The sequence below is a fragment of the Amphibalanus amphitrite genome, unplaced genomic scaffold (assembly GCF_019059575.1).
Source record: "Amphibalanus amphitrite isolate SeventyFive unplaced genomic scaffold, NRLGWU_Aamphi_draft 000270F_arrow, whole genome shotgun sequence".
In the NCBI taxonomy this organism is placed as follows: domain Eukaryota; kingdom Metazoa; phylum Arthropoda; class Thecostraca; order Balanomorpha; family Balanidae; genus Amphibalanus; species Amphibalanus amphitrite.
The window spans coordinates 1-17,315 of record NW_024881765.1 but is presented as its reverse complement, the minus strand read 5'-3'; the positions used below and the strand labels follow the sequence as shown (position 1 = coordinate 17,315).

The 17,315-nt window shown below is 50.5% G+C and overlaps 1 protein-coding gene across 1 annotated transcript; it reads right to left on the bottom strand.

Moving 5' to 3' along the window:
* Window positions 1-12,062: 12,062 nt before the first annotated feature.
* Window positions 12,063-14,854, bottom strand: LOC122387021 (stomatin-like protein 1; the record flags this gene model as incomplete). The annotated part of the gene is made up of 2 exons (XM_043376829.1): window positions 12,063-13,793; window positions 14,490-14,854. Coding segments are annotated over 2 exons (571 nt in total), but the record flags the coding sequence as incomplete, so codon positions are not given.
* Window positions 14,855-17,315: the final 2,461 nt, after the last annotated feature.

Genomic DNA, 17,315 nt, shown 5'->3' with positions numbered 1-17,315 from the left:
GGCGGAAGAGGTGGGGAGGAGGCGGTCCGCCGCAGAGCGACCGACGGGTCGCCGCCGACAGTCATGCGTCATTTGTCGTCGCGGGCGGGTCGGGACCGAAAAACGTCATCGACTCCGACAGGCGGCCCTTGGCTGCGGCGGGGACGGTCACGTGCCCGACGCTGACCTACCTCCGTGCCCCGCGGGGAGGGGAGGGGAGGGACGGTGCCAAAACGGACTGACCTACCCCACGACAGCGCGCCGGACAGCCGAGTCGGTGCCAGCAGGTGACAGAGATGGACTGTGATCGCGACACCGCAAATGACAACTCAGAAGGACTACCGCAGCGGCCGGCCGAGGCCTGTTCTCCCTGAGACGTCAGTCGTCACACACGCTACTTGTGATTACGAACGAGCGAGCACAGCGAGCGAAGTGAGTCTTTTCAATATAACGGAAAAATCTCAGTATGAGCGGCCCGGCCCGGCCCGGCCTGTAACGCTTTTGAGAGGCTTATATCTCAGCAACCGCTGGACCGATTGGCCTGCGGTCTTTTTTGTTGGGTAGCCCCATCCCTTCTACCCCGTAATTGACTACTTTTGATACATCTCAGTGACCGTCGTGGCACGTGCCACGTGAAAAGTCAAGGGTGTTCAAGCTGTTTTGAAAAAATAGTGATTTTGAGAGGCTCATATCTCAGCAGCCGCTTGGGCGATTGTCTTGCGGTAATTTTTGTATGGTAGCAGCATCCCTTCTACCAAAAATAGGATACTCTCGATGCATGTGGGTCACCCCCAGTGCACGTGCAAAATACAACAATAAGAGGTGTCAAATTTGTTCCCATTTTAATAACTCGGTAATTACTGGGGCGATTTCGCTGAAACTTGGCATACAGGTAGGCACCCACCAGACAATGCATTCCCATGTGTTGTGGTTAGGGTGCTACTGCACGTGCGCACGTGCAGGGGGCGCTTCCAGATCTCGAGAACGGCTGGGCCGATTGCGCTCAAATTTGGTACACGGTTGGGGACCAGTTAGTAGGGTGCCGTGCAGAAGTCAGTTTGCACCCCGTTTGCACGTGCGCACGTGCAGAATGCCGCTTCCAGACCTCAGGAACGGCTGGGCCGATTGCGTTCAAATTTGGTACACCAGTAGCGACCGGTTAGAAGGGTGCTTTGCGCAAGCCCGTTGGAAGTACCCTCTCGCCCTTCCGCACGTGCAGGGCTCACTATCTCGCTCGCTCGTTCTTCGCCCAAAAGGCGTTTTACTGGTGTCATATCATGTAAGGACGTCACATCCCTTACCATTACGTCACTCTCTATGAAGACCACATGCCCCTGGACCACTCTGACGCTATCTTCTCCGATCCCAGGACCATCTCCGCCGATCTCGGGACCATCTCCTCTGCGGGGCGCCCCTCTGCCCCGGTTCCGCCGGCAGTGCCGTCCATTGTTGTTCCGACCGCGCCCTTCGAGGCGGCTCTTACGAGCGGTTTCCGCCACCGGTCAGCCCGCCTCGCCCCCGCTAATGTAGCGTATGTGTTAATGCACGGGGCCATTGTGTGCTTGATGTTGATATCCTGACCCCTGGCGCTGTGCTATGCCGCTCTATGTGGCTCCGGTATATAAGGCCTTGTCGGTTTCTGTATGATACGCGAGAATATAGGCTCGACTAGATTGATTTGATCACTTAGTAAAACCCACTACCAACAGCGGTGGGTAGCTTTGAAAAACCACCGCTGTCTATCAATTTATATAAGAATCCACCGTGCTCAGCAAACTACGTCATATTTTCGTTTGCCGCTCAAAAGCTTTTGAAGACCTCAAAGCGCCGGGGAGATTGCCGTGGAAGATCCTATTATCGGCGAAGCCATACGGCCGCCTCGGCAGGCAGGCAGTAAGCTGGTGCGCGACAGGGCTTCCACGAGCTGCTCCATCAGCTACTGAGCTGCCGGAGCGGATCTCGGGGAGGCTTCCGCCGTCAATCTGTCCTGTTCGGCTGGTACCTGTGGGGAAGCGACAGCTGTATGTACAAAATATGCCAGTTTTCATAGAAAAATGCTGCAAATAATGCCTAACCAGTCCCATAGTTTTACCGTCAGGGAACACTTTCTAGCAGATAGCTCCTGAGCCGAAGGTGCATTAACGACAGATTTTGTAATCTGTATTTTCTCTCGCAGCCAATTTCGGTTGCCGCGATCACTGCAGCACACCGATGTCGTCTCTGTGAGACCAGACACTCTCCAGCCACCACAACCACCGGCTCACGGACGTTCAAGTACTCTCTGTCTGAAATGGGAACAAATGGCTGCTCAAGATGATTGGTGGCCTTCATTCATTTCGTTTATGGCATACTTTATTCGGACAGCCATCAAACGTTCCCGTCCCGGCGCTCAACAATAACTTCATGAGCTGCAAGGTCCGTGTAGCACGAGGCAATAAAGCTGCATGTAAGCAAAGTGAATTGCCGGATAAATAGTGAAGAGTTGCAAAGGTGACACTGTTGACCTAGGATGATGCATGTCCTCTCAGGATTTGAATTTGCCAGTCCATTGTGCGTACACACTACAATAGACTGTAAATCATTCTTCAAGCTTTTGACATTTTCACCTTTCAACTGGGAGAGGTAAGGGACAATTTTTTCCACAGAAATTCAACCTTCGGAAACAATGTCAGTGAACACAGCAGCGACCATTCGCTTCCCATCAAAGTTTCATCCCGCCGATAACGATTTGCCCGTCTGTGAACTCCAGTCGAAACCGCCGATACTGTGCCGCAGTGCAGCTCTGTAAGGCGGTACAGACCCAGTCTGGATCCAGCGCTTAGGGACTGAGGATGGACTGAGCTTACATAGAACCAGCGCCGGACAAGTTAACCCTGCACAGAACACACTGCACATTGCACATTAGAGAGAGAGAGAGAGAGAGAGAGAGAGAGAGAGAGAGAGAGAGAGAGAGAGAGAGAGAGAGAGAGAGAGAGAGAGAGAGAGAGAGAGAGAGAGAGAGAGAGAGAGATAGAGAGAGAGAGAGAGAGAGAGAGAGAGAGAGAGAGAGAGAGAGAGAGAGAGAGAGAGAGAGAGAGAGAGAGACAGAGACAGAGAGAGAGAGGGAGAGAGAGCACCGAGATTAGTCACAACTCCACCCTTGTTCTTTACTGTATTATACGCTATTCGCGCCCGATTCGCCTCGGTCACCGTTCGCATTCTCCGGCTGGTGCGCGAAGTATCGTGAGCAGCGGTCAGCCGGTCACGATTTACAGCGCCGGGCGGCCACCAGACGGTCTCAAGAGCTGCCAATGGCAGATACCCCTGCCCGAGCACAAATCAAACCCGGAGAACAAATCACATCCGAAGAACAAATCACATCCGGACGACAAATCAGCAGGCAGTGGCGACACTCGACTGTCGACTGCCAGGCCACGGGACGGAAAGGGGTGTTTAGAGGGGCCAGAGAGACACTGTACATACTAGATACGAGAAGAGATACTGCTATCGTCCGGTGGTTCATGCTCATACAATGCAGAGCTATTCTCAAACTCAGCAAAACGGTTTGGTCGTAGAACGCGAAGCTGAACGCCTAGCCTTTTTGTCTTTATCGGGGCGTCGAGGGCCTAAGCGTCCCTCTCATAGCTGGTGTGGTCGTTTTTCGATCTTCTTAAATGATTCCGTCACAAACAGGCCGTCTTCAATCTGGGCGAGAAATGAGGCCATTTAAAACCACCGAAAAATATCGTAATTGAGGATGAAACCACCTTTTTGCAGGGCTGACGCGGCGCGTTTTCCTTGGCCGACGATTACGTGTGTCATAATGGCCCCCGATGACTCGCCACAGGAGACAAGTGGCATGTGAATCACCTCTAATGTAGGTACGCCACCGCCGTATCACTGCGCTTACATCGTAAGATGGCGGCGATGTGCACATAATTACCCAGATTGTCCGTTAAAAACTCTTACCTCAGAATCTACGCAAGCTCAACATGTTCCCTTTATCCTTGACAAATTCTGTGCGATATTTGCTGCATGTGATTTATGTTTAAGCACTTTCTCAGCGGCTGCGGGTCGGAGATCACAAAACCAGTCACCGTACCGTCGATCTGTTTTAGCGGCGTCTATTGGACAACGGCCGGTCTGAGAGTCGGACCGACCCGAGCACGTACTGACGAGCGGGACCGCGACACATGGTTCCCGCTGACAGTCACCGGAGCTCTGAGAAATGGCCCGCCCCGCACCGCTCGGGTCGTATTTTGAGAGCCATTTTCGAAATTCTTCGCATTGCGCTTTCTCCATTAGTTTGTACCCCAACATCGTTTCCAAGACAATGCAAGAAAAACACTGGGTAAAAATAATTCATATAACAGATCCCCCGTGGGAAAATGGTCTGTGGTCAACGTTTCACTTCCACATATCTAAGCCGTTTTTAATCGGGTCGGCTTCACCGTCAATGCTCGAGGAATAGCAGGCATTTAGCGTGTCAGGTGACGATGACTCTTCGAGACAAAACGACGTCGTCACCGCAAGCTTATCGCTTTTCCCCGTCCCACCAGTCCAAGAGGTCGTAGCATGGGGACCGGGGTAGAGAAGCGCCGCGCCGCCCCGAGCTCATCGGAGGCGGCAGACGACCGCAGCCGCTGAACCGTTCGCTCCGCCTGAGCCATCCCGCGGTCGGTAATCGTTTTCGGCGGCGCGGATTATTTCCGCACACGGCGACAGAATGATGTCCGAGGAAATGGTCCGTGAGGTGCCTATGTTCCACTCGCTCCCGAGCGCTCGTGCTGCCAAACCGAACCGTGAAGCGGTTATCGTTCTGTTGGCCATTTAGTCAAGGGTCGCTTGCGTCCAATATCCATTTGTTAGACTGCCCCGCGTTTGGTCTAAAATAAAAAGACGGACTATCAGCGATCAGCCTCCCATTGAAGTACAATAGCGGAGGAACGCAATATTGCCCGGTGGTGGCAGCTGAATCCTGCAAACGTCGGCAAAAACTGGCCCACAACAAAGCCACCGTACCCCTCTCTTTTCCCATTACAATGCCACGAAGGGCCTTCCTTTCAACTAGCCACTTGACAAAAGCCGCATGCTTGCGTACACGATGCGTGCTTTTACGATTTAATGAAAAAGCTTGATATTCCTCAAATGCCAAATTTACTATGTTGCCGAAAAGGAAGCGTATAAATGACGGATGGCAAAACATGATTTTAAACAAATGCTAAATAGAAATTTGACATTTCTGGCAAAAAGAAACCTAAGTGTCCGTTAAAACAATTAAGCGTCATTTATCACTAAGCAATTTACGCGGCATTTGTGTTCTCCCTCCAACAAATATGGCTTTTCTCGCGCCTCTCGCTAAATCTCACCCTCTCCGCGAATTAGCCTCGTGTGAGGGAGGAGGGCGCACCTCTCGGCCCCGGAAGTCTGGACCGATCTGGTAAGGGGCCGGGGAGGGAGGGCAGGGCAGATTGTAGTCTGCTCTCCGTGCTCCCACTGGGCTATCCCATCCACCGCTGCCCGCCTATAGACGGCGGAAGGAGGCGGTGGTCCCCCTCTGAGTGGTGCCCCGCGGCGGAAGCTCGTCAGATGGACCCCTCCCCGCGGGATGATGATCTGGTGGTCATTGTGTGGACCGACTGGGTCACGGTGGGGCAGGGGAGGGCCGTATTCACCTCCAGTGGACCGGTGGGATCCTCATTGGACACCAGCCGACCGACCTCTGATGGCACGCGGAGCTGACCGAGCGGCAAGCCGCCGCGCGACCCACGGACAATGGAGCGTAAAAACGCAACGGGGGACTGAGCACAGGGGGAACAGTAGCGGAATGGAGGAGATATTGAAACAAGATATCAGGAAGATAAAGCACTTTATTATCAGAGAGACCGCGCGGCGCTTATGTCCTTATACTTTTTGTAAAGAAAAAAAACGAAGCAGTTGTTACATTTCAATACTACAAATGAAAAAAGCATGCATTATGTATTTTCAATAATGAACTTTTTTGATAATGGAAGATTTTATTTTCACTTTTCTTGTGATTTAGGTATGTAGCTAGGAAGCATCACTCATTTTTCTTTCCTGTTTTTTTTTTTATTCTCCAATCTTCATTCCCCGTCCACAGAGCAACTCGTATTTCCTTTCTGTCATTCAGGAAGGCAGAAAAGCGTACCAAGAGAGAGCAAATTAGCCACCAATCAGTGCCGCCTCAGTGATATCGATGCAAACGAGTAGCCAATATTCAGCGTGCGGGGTGGTAAGGCCGGTCTGCTATTGGCAGCTGTCTGCCGTCAGCTGCTATTGGCTCGCATAACTGAACATGAACGCACTGCTGAGAGACGGGGCAGACAATCACAGACGTCGCAGCCTCAGGCACAGTCTGGGAGACGGAATGCGGGCGATGTTGTGGACCATCTGCAATCTTCTGCAGTCTGTACGATGTGCTGTAGGTGCCCGGTTAACCCGGCCGGGCCCGGGGGGTAATCCCAACCACCGCAGCCCGGGGGGGGCGTTTTTCGCCCCCCTGTCTAACTCCGTAAATAAGGGAGCTACGGAAACGAAAGCGATACCAAACGAAAGGTCCTTACGAGACGATTCTAATGCACCTAAAATTTTTGACCTCAGGTCAATTTTCAAGGTCAGAGGTCAAGGTCAAAGGCCAAAACCGGCACATGTGTAGTGATCTCAAAGTAAGCCTTCTAGAGGACGGCAGGCTGCATCAAACCGGCAAAATTGGGTGTCAAACGAAAGAAGAGAATCTGAGGATTCTGAAAATGTGCTCCAAATCAAAGGTCAAGGTCAAGGTCACGCTCAAAATTGACCTCAAACTTGGCACTTTTTCGCACATCTTGCGTGCTAACTTCCAAGATGTTTTGAAATGTTTTGAGGCTTATCAGTTCCCTATTTGTGGTTCATCTTACGATACAAGGCTGTTGAAAGGTCAAGGTCACAGAAGAGTATCCCTGCTAGAGGCTATTTCACTGATTCAAGTTAGTAATAATAAATAAGACAATTTTGCCATCCGGAAGCTCTAAATGAAGGCTTAGAGGAAAATAGATGCCAGATTCGTGATCAGCGGGTACAAATCCATCATAAACGACCTTTCATGTGTCAAGGTCAACCAAAGGTCATTCGAGGTCACATGAGGTCAACATGAAACTTGACCTTTTCCGAACAAAATATATATCATTCGACGCGGCTTGACAAGGCGAATGCGATGGTACCATTGCCGTAGCTCTAGGACCATTTTTGTCGAAGTTATTTGCGAAAAACTAAAACCACATTTCGGGGTCGTTGACCTGACCTCTGACCTCAGGTCACCAAAACTATTTTTCTATTTTTCTCTAGGTCAAACGCTACACAGCCGTGCTCGTAATTTGTCTTTATCTCTAAAACTCTATTTTTAGCAGCTATTTGAAGTTTGCGTCTGTGACGCCGAAGTTTGCCGTGCAGGGGTCTAGAAAAATGGACCTTGTGACGTCATCAAGGGGGCTAGGTCCAAATTTTTTACTTCAGAAGATGTCAAATTGATGGGAGAAAAGGTACTGCAAGTTTCGCCTTCCTATCCCTAAGCGTTCGGGAGTTATCGCAAATATTCGCCAGGGGGGGGGGGGCGAAAAACGCCCCCCCCCCGGGCCCGCGAGGGTTAATTCCTGCAAGACTAAAACGGTTGTGGTAAGAGTAAGATATACCACAGTGCATCATTGTCCATTCGAGCACTCATACAGCCCGTCTGTCTGTCTGTCTGTCTGTCTGTCTGTCTGTCTGTCATTTGTTATCAGTTATCAGTCTGTCGTCTATCGGTCTGGCTGTCAGCCTGTTCACTGTTCAGTAAGTTGACTCACTCATATAGCATCATCAATAGATTGCGCCGCAGTCCATCTATGTTGAGGTGGACTTAACACACTCATTTATCATGGTGTGTCTTTATCGCACTGCTCAGCAAGTTCATTGTACCATACTGCTTCCCTATAGGTTTGAAACTAAAATGCTCCCTTTGGCATTTATTTCCTCATCGTCTAGTGAAGGCTGCTGCATTTTCAATGACGGCACTGACAAGGCTAAAAAGCTTGTTTGTGGTAGATAATTGTACCATTTTGGTAACAAATAATCCCCAATTCAAAAGGCTCCGATATTTCTACAGAAGTTGTATTCTCTGATGCCCTAGGACGACATCATGTTGTACGTCATTGCCTATCCCAATATCACGGTGACCGGTTGTTGGCGTCGGACTGTCCTGCCGGTGCCAGCGTCCGGGTACCGTGTCGGACCGGTCGTTAGGTCGGCAGTTAGCATACCGCGCACCAGACACGGTCTTCCTCCGTCAGCGTGCTGCCCCAGAGACGTATCTTCCTCTGTCGGCGGTCAGCGCACTGCCCCTAACACGACCCTTCGTCTCTCAGCGCATGGCCCAGAGACGGCCCTTCACTGTCCGCGCACTGCTTTATGAAAAGGCCCTTCTCCATCAGCGCTGAGCGTACTGCCCTAGAGGTGGCCCTTCCTCTGTCAAAGCTCATGGAAACCTTGATTCTAGCGCTCTACCGCACACAGACGGTTCATATTCCATATAGACCGCCCCCCAGCCGGTTCGACCCCCGGCTCGCCCCGCCGTCTCCCATCCCCGTCGCTGTCACACACCTCCTCACAGCGGAGACACGCCGCCGGCACCGGTCGGACGCACCAATCACTCGCCGATATTGGGGCGGCGATCTCATATTTCGGCGCAGCGCCCTGGAGGCAGGTGCTCGCCGCCGGCTGATAGGGTCTCACTGCCGCCGGGTGGGACTCGGATGAGGGACGGCATGGAACGGAAACTGTCACAGACTGACAGAGGAAGCCGCGAGCCGAGATAGTGTCAGCGGGTGACGTACGACATGACCTGTCACGGGGCAGACACGTGCCGCTCAATGGCCGGTGGCGGCGAGATGGAGAAGGGTGGCGGGAAAGAGGTCCCGGGAGCGAAGACGGAGAAGTCTGCTCGTTGCTTTTGGTTTCAATTTGCTGTCACTGATCGAAAACTTGGGCATGTCGAGCATGATGATTCCGAAGAAATGGAGAAAGAATGGTCCAACAATGAAAGACCAATGCAAAAAGACCCAAAATGTTTCCGTGGTAAGGCATGCATAACAATTCACAATGAAACCTGTCTTATTTAGCTCGCATCATGGGTGGAGCTTTTCCAGGGAAGTTGGTGGGGCAAAAAGTCGTCAAACCCACAATGTCCGATTATGATGTTGAATAAAATGCCACACTTAATCAATTCCTATCATTACAGATATAATATGTTGCATTAAACAGACACTCCAAAGCCCTTCAATGCGAAAAAGATTAATTTGCAAAGCAACAAAGTCTTAGAAATCAGCTTAAGTTGGTGGGGCAAAACACCAAGTTGGTGGGGCAGCTGCCCCACCAACTGTATAGGAAGCTCCGCCCCTGGCTCGCATGCAGCGCTGTATTCGAAACAAGTTATGAAAGTCTATCTCAACAGGCGACGTTAGTAATATGCGAACGGTCTTTACACCTAATCATGTGATCGAGAAATATCAAGAAGATGTCGTTTGTAAGGTTACAATGAACAAAGTGGAAGTGGTAGTTGCAGTTACTCTCTGAAATCTGGATTGCCAGTCCAGATTTCAGACATTTATCGCTGAGTGGCTCGCAGAATGTGTTGTCAAGATATGTTTGCTTGATCTACCATCCCACCGAACATCCCACTTTCCTGACCAAAGGTCAAGTTCCAGTGGCTAGAGTGACTTGCAATGCAAACCCTTCGTAGACATCCCTCAGTCCTCCTATACCACTACATGCCCTAATAGACATTCATAATTTTAGCCTAAATTGGACGTCACAGCGTGATATATTTCATATTCAGCTGCATATTTACATCCTGCCTTCCATTTGACCGTGAGAAACTAATCACATTTGTTTCAGCCGACAAATTTTCCTTATACATTTTACATATAACAGTCACGTATAAGAGCGATGACGCCCAGGAATAGCTGACAGACATTAGCAGAAATGTCGTCTACCCATCATTCGTACTATGATGTAAAGGGAGGATTAGTCTGCAGCCGAACAGCCGGGCTGACTATAAGTACTGAAACGCCCGCTCACCTACTCCAGCTCACGAGTCGACTGTGCCCAGTCCGGGCGACTCTAGCCTCCACACGCCTTAGTGCCTCCCGCCTGTCTTTCGCGCCGTTCCAGGCGGCCTCTCCCGGAGCCGGCAACCCCTCTAGTAGCTCGGCTGGTAGCGGGTATCTGCGACACGCCCATTTCACCCGACACCGACGCCGAGAGGAGCCCATTTCAGCCGTCACCTGTCGAAGCGTCGCGCGCGACCGGCACCGCCAGCGCGCCGGCGCCGCGCGGCATTCGCGACGCGGCACGTCCGTCGCAGTCGACGAGCGCGCGTCGGCGCCGACGAACGGTCTCCGCGGCGCCGGAGCGCGCCGGTGGCACGTCGCGCCGCCGCCGAAATAGACTACAATGGTGGCGGCCGCGTGCCGCGCGATTTTCGCGAGCCGCACGCGCCGGCACCGGCGTCATCCGAGCTGGCCACGCAAATTTGCGGCGACCGGAGGAGTGGGGGAGGGGGAGGGCCCGGGGAGGCGCTGACGGTGTTCAGGATACTGCTGACGCGAACCACTCACAGCGAGCCGCGATGATGACGGCAGGAGCGGCAGCGGCGCCGGATAAAACGGTGATTGATAGGAGAAAAGGCCGAGTGGTGTGACGAGAACAGGGAAATGACAGGCCCCGAACGTATGCAATATGCATTCATGTTTCCGGATATGTCTGAGCTACGAATAGAAGCGTGAGGCGCTGGAAAGTGCGTGGTTTATGGAGGGGTGATGAAAGACAATGCCTGTTGACCTGAACTGAACAATATCTGAAGCACACCTGCCAAGACGGGACGAACTCCGCCACTATAAGGCGCGTCATGTTGAATTAGCCAATATATTACTCATTTGCCGGGTGTTGCAGCTCGACTCATCGAAAAGCTGCTATCGACGAACGAGGATGGCAGTTGGCACTATGGCTTCAGAGTTCAGTGCAAAGTTTGATTGAGCCATTTGAACCACTCATGACCTGTGGACGTGGCAGCATTAGAGCCGTGTATGTAGAGCTACTTGAAAGCTGCTGCTTGCAGCTTGATCCTTGAAGCGTAAGAACTGTTTCAAAGATTTCAATGAAATTCAAGCAACATTAGAAACATAGCAGTCCTATGCAATTTTGTTAAGTTTTTTTTTCTCTCCTCAGCGACGGTAGATGTGATGAACTCAGTGATCGCTGAAACTTCCCACCAGATCCCGAGAAAGACATCGACAAACCCTGTCAAGGCTGCCGCCCTTTTCCTCATCACCGTTCAAACTACAGCAGCACCACCAGTGACCACACGAAATCCCCCACTGACAAAAACACGGCCCCCTGTTGGGATCGAACCCAGCCACCTAGAAAATCTGACTCAGCTCAGACATAAAAATAAAAGACATCCACGTAAAATGGGTCATTCGAGATCACCCAGCTTGTAATATGCCTCTACTGCCCCTACCCGGAGCACAGGGTATAAAATATGAAATAATCTGAGGGTGATATAAATCATAGGAGGTGGGGTGGCGCGTTGCGTCAGCCGCAGGGCGCACATAAACCCGCGCACTGTGACATAATCCGCACACGGTGAGGGGCCGGGGCCGGCGACACTCAGCCTCGAGTCTTGGCCACGTCAGCTGGGGAGGGGGGGGGGAGGAGCGACACGTCAGCTGGGAGGGGGAGGGGGAGGGGCGATAGGGGGAGTTGGCAGACGCTGCTCCATCACAGCAGGTGGATTGTAGAATGTAGATGACTATCCCGTGTTGGGATTTTAGGCATCATCCTTGCAGTTTAGGCAATGCAGTTACACTAATTTCTTATCAGTAAATCGAAAATTAGTAAGAAACGGAGAATTTATTACATTGCTTTGAAGCTTCTACGCATACACATGCAAAATGATGACTGAATATACGTAGTGTGAATGGGTTACGACGTTAAAGCGTAAAAATTATCTTATCACAAGGAATCCCGGGGCAAGGGAAAATCATCACAATCATTACTCAACAAGAAAAAGATCAATTCACATATTTATATTCCAAACACATTGGAGTCATTCACAAGTTACAGCATAACATATTCGTGCCGCAAGAACACATTACAGACATTGCATAAAACTTGACCACTTATTTGATCGGGGTGTGAACACAAATCAATTGCACTAATCGACGATGCTAACAACTAGGGTGGCAAACTGGAGAGTCGTAATGATTTCTGGCAGCTAAGACAAACGATAAAACACATAATTGGTTCACAAAGACATAAGCAAACAAAATAAAAACCAATTTGACGAATGACCAAGTATTCTTTAGTGCATCACGTGATAAAGAGCACCGTATAATCTTAGACTGACTGTTCAAACAAGCGATTGTTGCACGACACCCCTCCACCCGGTTGGCTATCACGCGTCCCGGGCTGCCGTTGAGTGGGGATTGGGGTCACAATCGGACGCGGCACAGAGCCTGAATCAGTGGCGATAGGACCCCCGGCCGGTACAGCGACTAGATACGTACCGCCCCCATCGGACCGGGGCGAATCATTGGGTGTGGCCGGGAGGGGCCCTTCTAGCCTATGTGGCCTGGCCTGTGTGGATGGGCAGTCAACACCACGACATAATTCGGTCTTAAGACAGTGGCAAAGCGACGAAAGCCGTCTATTGCCGGTGCAGTCTCGCGAAAACCGGCCTTTAGATGTAGCCTGTTGCTCTGCCGCGGCATATTTAACATTAGCGAGGCCGTGCAACGCAACCTCCAAGAACACATAAGGGCGGGATAAGTAATGCCTAATGCCCATGGTGGCAAATCAGTGTGCTATAAAATAAAACGAACGCCACATGTCTCTTCAAGACACAGAGATCTACATGGCCACATCTTGATAAGGAAGGAGGCAAGGATGGGTCAACGCCGACGAAATTACACTACAAACTAGTGCCAAACAACACAACATCTAGAGCATTGACAAAGGCACAGCGTTACGGTATTTTGTCCGATCAGTGCGGAACACGACTACTGGAGTGCCTACACATGTTTACGCTAACCACAGTACAGCAGTGATTAAAAGAAAGACATTCGATTGTGACTTGTTACGGGAGCTTAGCGGCTGAGTAAAGTGAACACGCAAGGAGCCGCGTTCTAACTAAACCATCGGTAGGTCAGAGCTTTCACTGTCCCATTTGTAGACATTGGATTCACCAAATGACATGGGGCATTATTTGACGTAAACCAACACAAGATTTCATTAATCTGTTTCATATCCTGTAGTTAACTCTTCCGTCTAAATAGATTGATGATCATTGGTGATTTTACATCACCTTGTTTTCAGCGGTCATCGGCGCCCATTTCCCTCTCGATTGAATCCAGTCACATATTTAATACAGTCCCCACAATACTTCCTCTCCACTGCCCACTCCAATCCTCATCCCTCCTCACTGATCCCGCACCTGTCCCCCTCGCCTGCCCTCTGTGCCCACCCACTCTCCACCTACACCGCCGCCCCTGCCTCCCTGAACAGTGTGCCCAGGGCCATCAGCAGGTGGACATTGCCCTATATCCCCGCCCCTGCCTCCCTGAACAGCGTGCCCAGCGCCATCAGCAGGTGGACGTTGCCCTGCAGTCGCAGCCGGCCGCCGCTGTAGGCCGCCGCCGGACTCAGCTGACCGCTGATCAGCTGACGCAGGTCAGCCGAGGTCAGCGTGACGCCGACATCAGCAGACAGCTCCGGACATGGTCCTGAGCGCACATCGCGCACACCTGGCCACAGGGGTCACAGAGGTCACAGGAGGTCATGGAGAGGCCACAGGAGACCACAGGGATGCTACATTAGGTCACAAAAGGTCAAAGGTCATACATAGATACCACAGGTCACAGAAAGGACACAGGAAGTCACACAGAGGTCGAGGCCACAGAGATCACACAGCGCTCAGGTCTCAGATAAGGTGAAACGCCTTTGAAACGTGCCTGAAACGCCAGGGTTAATATTCGGTCAGAAAAGTGCGACTGGTGGACTGCACTTCTTTTTGTTCGGACACACCAAAGTGGTACTGAGTCACTTCAGATAGGAGTTGGCATTCAGCTATGGTTAGTTTGCTGTTCTAATCCCTTGCCTTTACAGCTGATAAAAATAATCAGGCGGTGCTGCATAGTCGTAGTGACATAAGCCATGTCGACAGTATCAAGCATCGACAGTATCAGACAATGTATGCAAAGTTAATGCAATCAAACAAAGCCAAACAGTTGAAAAATAAGGTCTGAATTCCTGCTGGCGATATTTGCATCAATTTTATGAAATAAATACCACTGAAAATGTGTTAACAAATTACATTTTAATATTTTCTTAGTGCTTAACGTCATCCATGCAGCTCAGGCTAAGAAGACTCAATTGCTGGTAAATCAAGACCGGTGACTGGGTAAATCATGGTGCAGCACTCAGACGCTCAAACTGCTCACCTTCTCCAATAATCACGTGGTAGAGGCCCTCGGGCGATGTGGTCTCAATCCGGAACACCCCCGAGGCCAGACCCGTGTTGGCGGGCAGCCGCGCCACGGCCTCCCGCAGCGCCGCCGCAGTCTCACAGTCCTCCGCCAGAGGCGCTGGTGTTCCCGCCGCCAGGGGCGCTAGTGTTCCGGCCGCCAGGGGCACTGCTGTCGCGCCGTCAGGCTGCGGCGGCAGCCAGGAGGCGGTGAGCGGCGCCTGGCCAGCCACCATGGTCCGCCCGCCGCCCCCGCCCCCGCCCAGCATGCCGCCCAGCTGACGCAGCAGAGGATTCACCGCCGACAGGTGATCGGCCTCCTTGTGGACCTTCACCTCAGAACTGAAACGGAGACGGGGACGACGGTGTCACTGTCGGCATAATTTTCAGCTGCAGCAAAACTAAACAAATCTCGCAGTTAGCAAGGAGCGTAACAACTAGTGGGTTACTAAGAACATCTGTTTACCATCTTGGGGTCGTGAAGACCATAAGTTTCCTAATTCCTAGCTTAGAGGACAAACTTTGCGGAGAGGGATTCAGCTTTGAGCTTACGACCTTTGTGCGATACGGACACAGCTCACATTCGGGACTGAAGGCATGCCTTGCTAGGGTCGGGATGCTTTGCAGTACCAAAAGTCCCTGGAACCAGCACTTAATGACTCCAGTCTCCAGTGTAAGCCAAGGCCCTAAATACAAGGTTGCACGGACTTATTTCTACTAAACCTACCAGAATATAGTTTCACGGTTGATTATTTAAATAATTATTCAATCAAAATTTCTTTATTATTATCTCGTAATCATTTATAAGCAATTTTATAAATCAACTTTCAATTTCCTTGCCTTTTACTAGCAAAATAACTTTTCTAGTATTGGGTCAACATAGTGGTGTAGCAGTAGGAACCACATCTGGCAAAACTCCAATGCCTACATACAGCAGAAAAGCAGCCACCAGGTGTCGCCACAGTCACCACTTGGTCGCCACACAGATGTCGCGCGCGTCGCCAATCGCCACACTACCGATTTCCATAAGGACGCATATGTACGGATATGTATAGGAAAGTCGCCCTTAAGGATTACGCTTACATCCTTTGCTTATGAGGTCGGTGGTTGGAAATTGGGAGACGCTCAGCTATTTTCGACCACGGATATGCCTTTATCACATGATGAGGAACATGCTGATAAGCGTTTTATGCGTCATAACAGCACAAAAGTATTTTTAATCATTTTTCAAAAATAGCCGTTCTGCCGTATCTTTCAGTGCAAGGTGCCGTCGGTCATCCCCGACGTGACGTCACGCAGGGAATTTGCCAGATTTTCCTACTAGACTTCGACACCCCCTGGTGTAAGCTAGACGCCTCCTGGAGCATACACGGGCTTCAAATCAGGGCTGCGGAGTCGGAGTCGGAGTCGGAGTCGGTCGGAGTCGACAGTTGTGACCGGAGTCGAAGTCGGAGTCGGAGTCGATTTTAGAAACCCGAGCCGGAGTCGGAGTCGGAGTCACCGAAAATCTGTCGACTCCGCAGCTCTGCTAGGTCTGCGGAGTCGGAGTCGGGAGTTGGAGTCGGTCGGAGTCGACAATTCTGCCCGGAGTCGGAGTCGGAGTCGGAGTCGGAGCTGGTTTTGAAAGCCGGAGTCGGAGTCGGAGTCGGAGTCGCCGAAAATCCATCGACTCCGCAGCCCTGCTTCAAATTGTGATAAATCATTCCATATGTCATTACATATGGCGGCAAAGTAAGCTGTGTAGTGTGTATCACTTCAATCTTATGCAAATAGGTTAAAGGGACCATCCCACCTTAACATTAGTTTTGAGTTGAGATAGCCAAGTTTGCGGCCAGGCTCAGAAATCACCATTTATCCTGGTCGCAACCCCCGCAGCTTTATGGTGTTCAAGAAATTTCTTCCCTTTACTTGCAGGGTGGGACCAGCTTAGTCCCTATCTCTTAACCATTAGCGGTTTTTTGATGACGTCAGCAGTCATTTCAACGCCCGCCATTCCTTGAACCCGAGTTTTGCTGACCTTGAGCTCCCTTTTTTATCAACGTGAAATCCGTCGTCGGCGCTGAGAAAGCCTATTGCTTTTCATTTTAATTTGAATATTAGAAGGTACCCACCACTGGAACTTGGACTGATATTATACCAAGGCCGAAGATTACTTTTACCATGATGATCAAGCTGCCTGCTATATCTGGAGCTTGGTGTTCAACTTCAACATCAACATGGAATAAAAAACAAAATATCAAAGCAAACTGGATATGGTACTGCAAGTTAAAGTCCAAAGAAATTTGAAGAGCTGACAGTTGACAATAATTCTTTTCCTGCAAGGTTTCCATAGAGATCACACCATGAAGAATATTTTTGATGTTAACAGTGAAAGGGGATTGATCTTCCGTTTTGACGAAAGACGCTGCTGACTGTCTTTGGAAAGGATGTCGGCATGAGGTGCAATTGTGCTTGTGAAGTGGTTATAACTGGTCTTTCACAGTATTAAATTAAATGTGCCATTGCAGCAAGTGTTTATCATGTATTTAAGGTAAAATCAAAACTACAATGTTGGTTTTACGAGCATTGAGGAGAAGGATGGTAGGTAAACCTCCCTGTGCTCGTATCATGCTATGCTGCCAAGTATCTAAATAATTTATCATACACTTTTGTGTCCAGAATGGTTGCACTATTGTTTGGTATCATATTATTCATGTAAATATGTAGTGTAAAGTCTGACCAACACCTGTTACCAGATTTGAAGCTGATACGTTACCTAAGTACAGTCACCAGCACTTGCTATAATCACCTCGTTTTGTTCAGT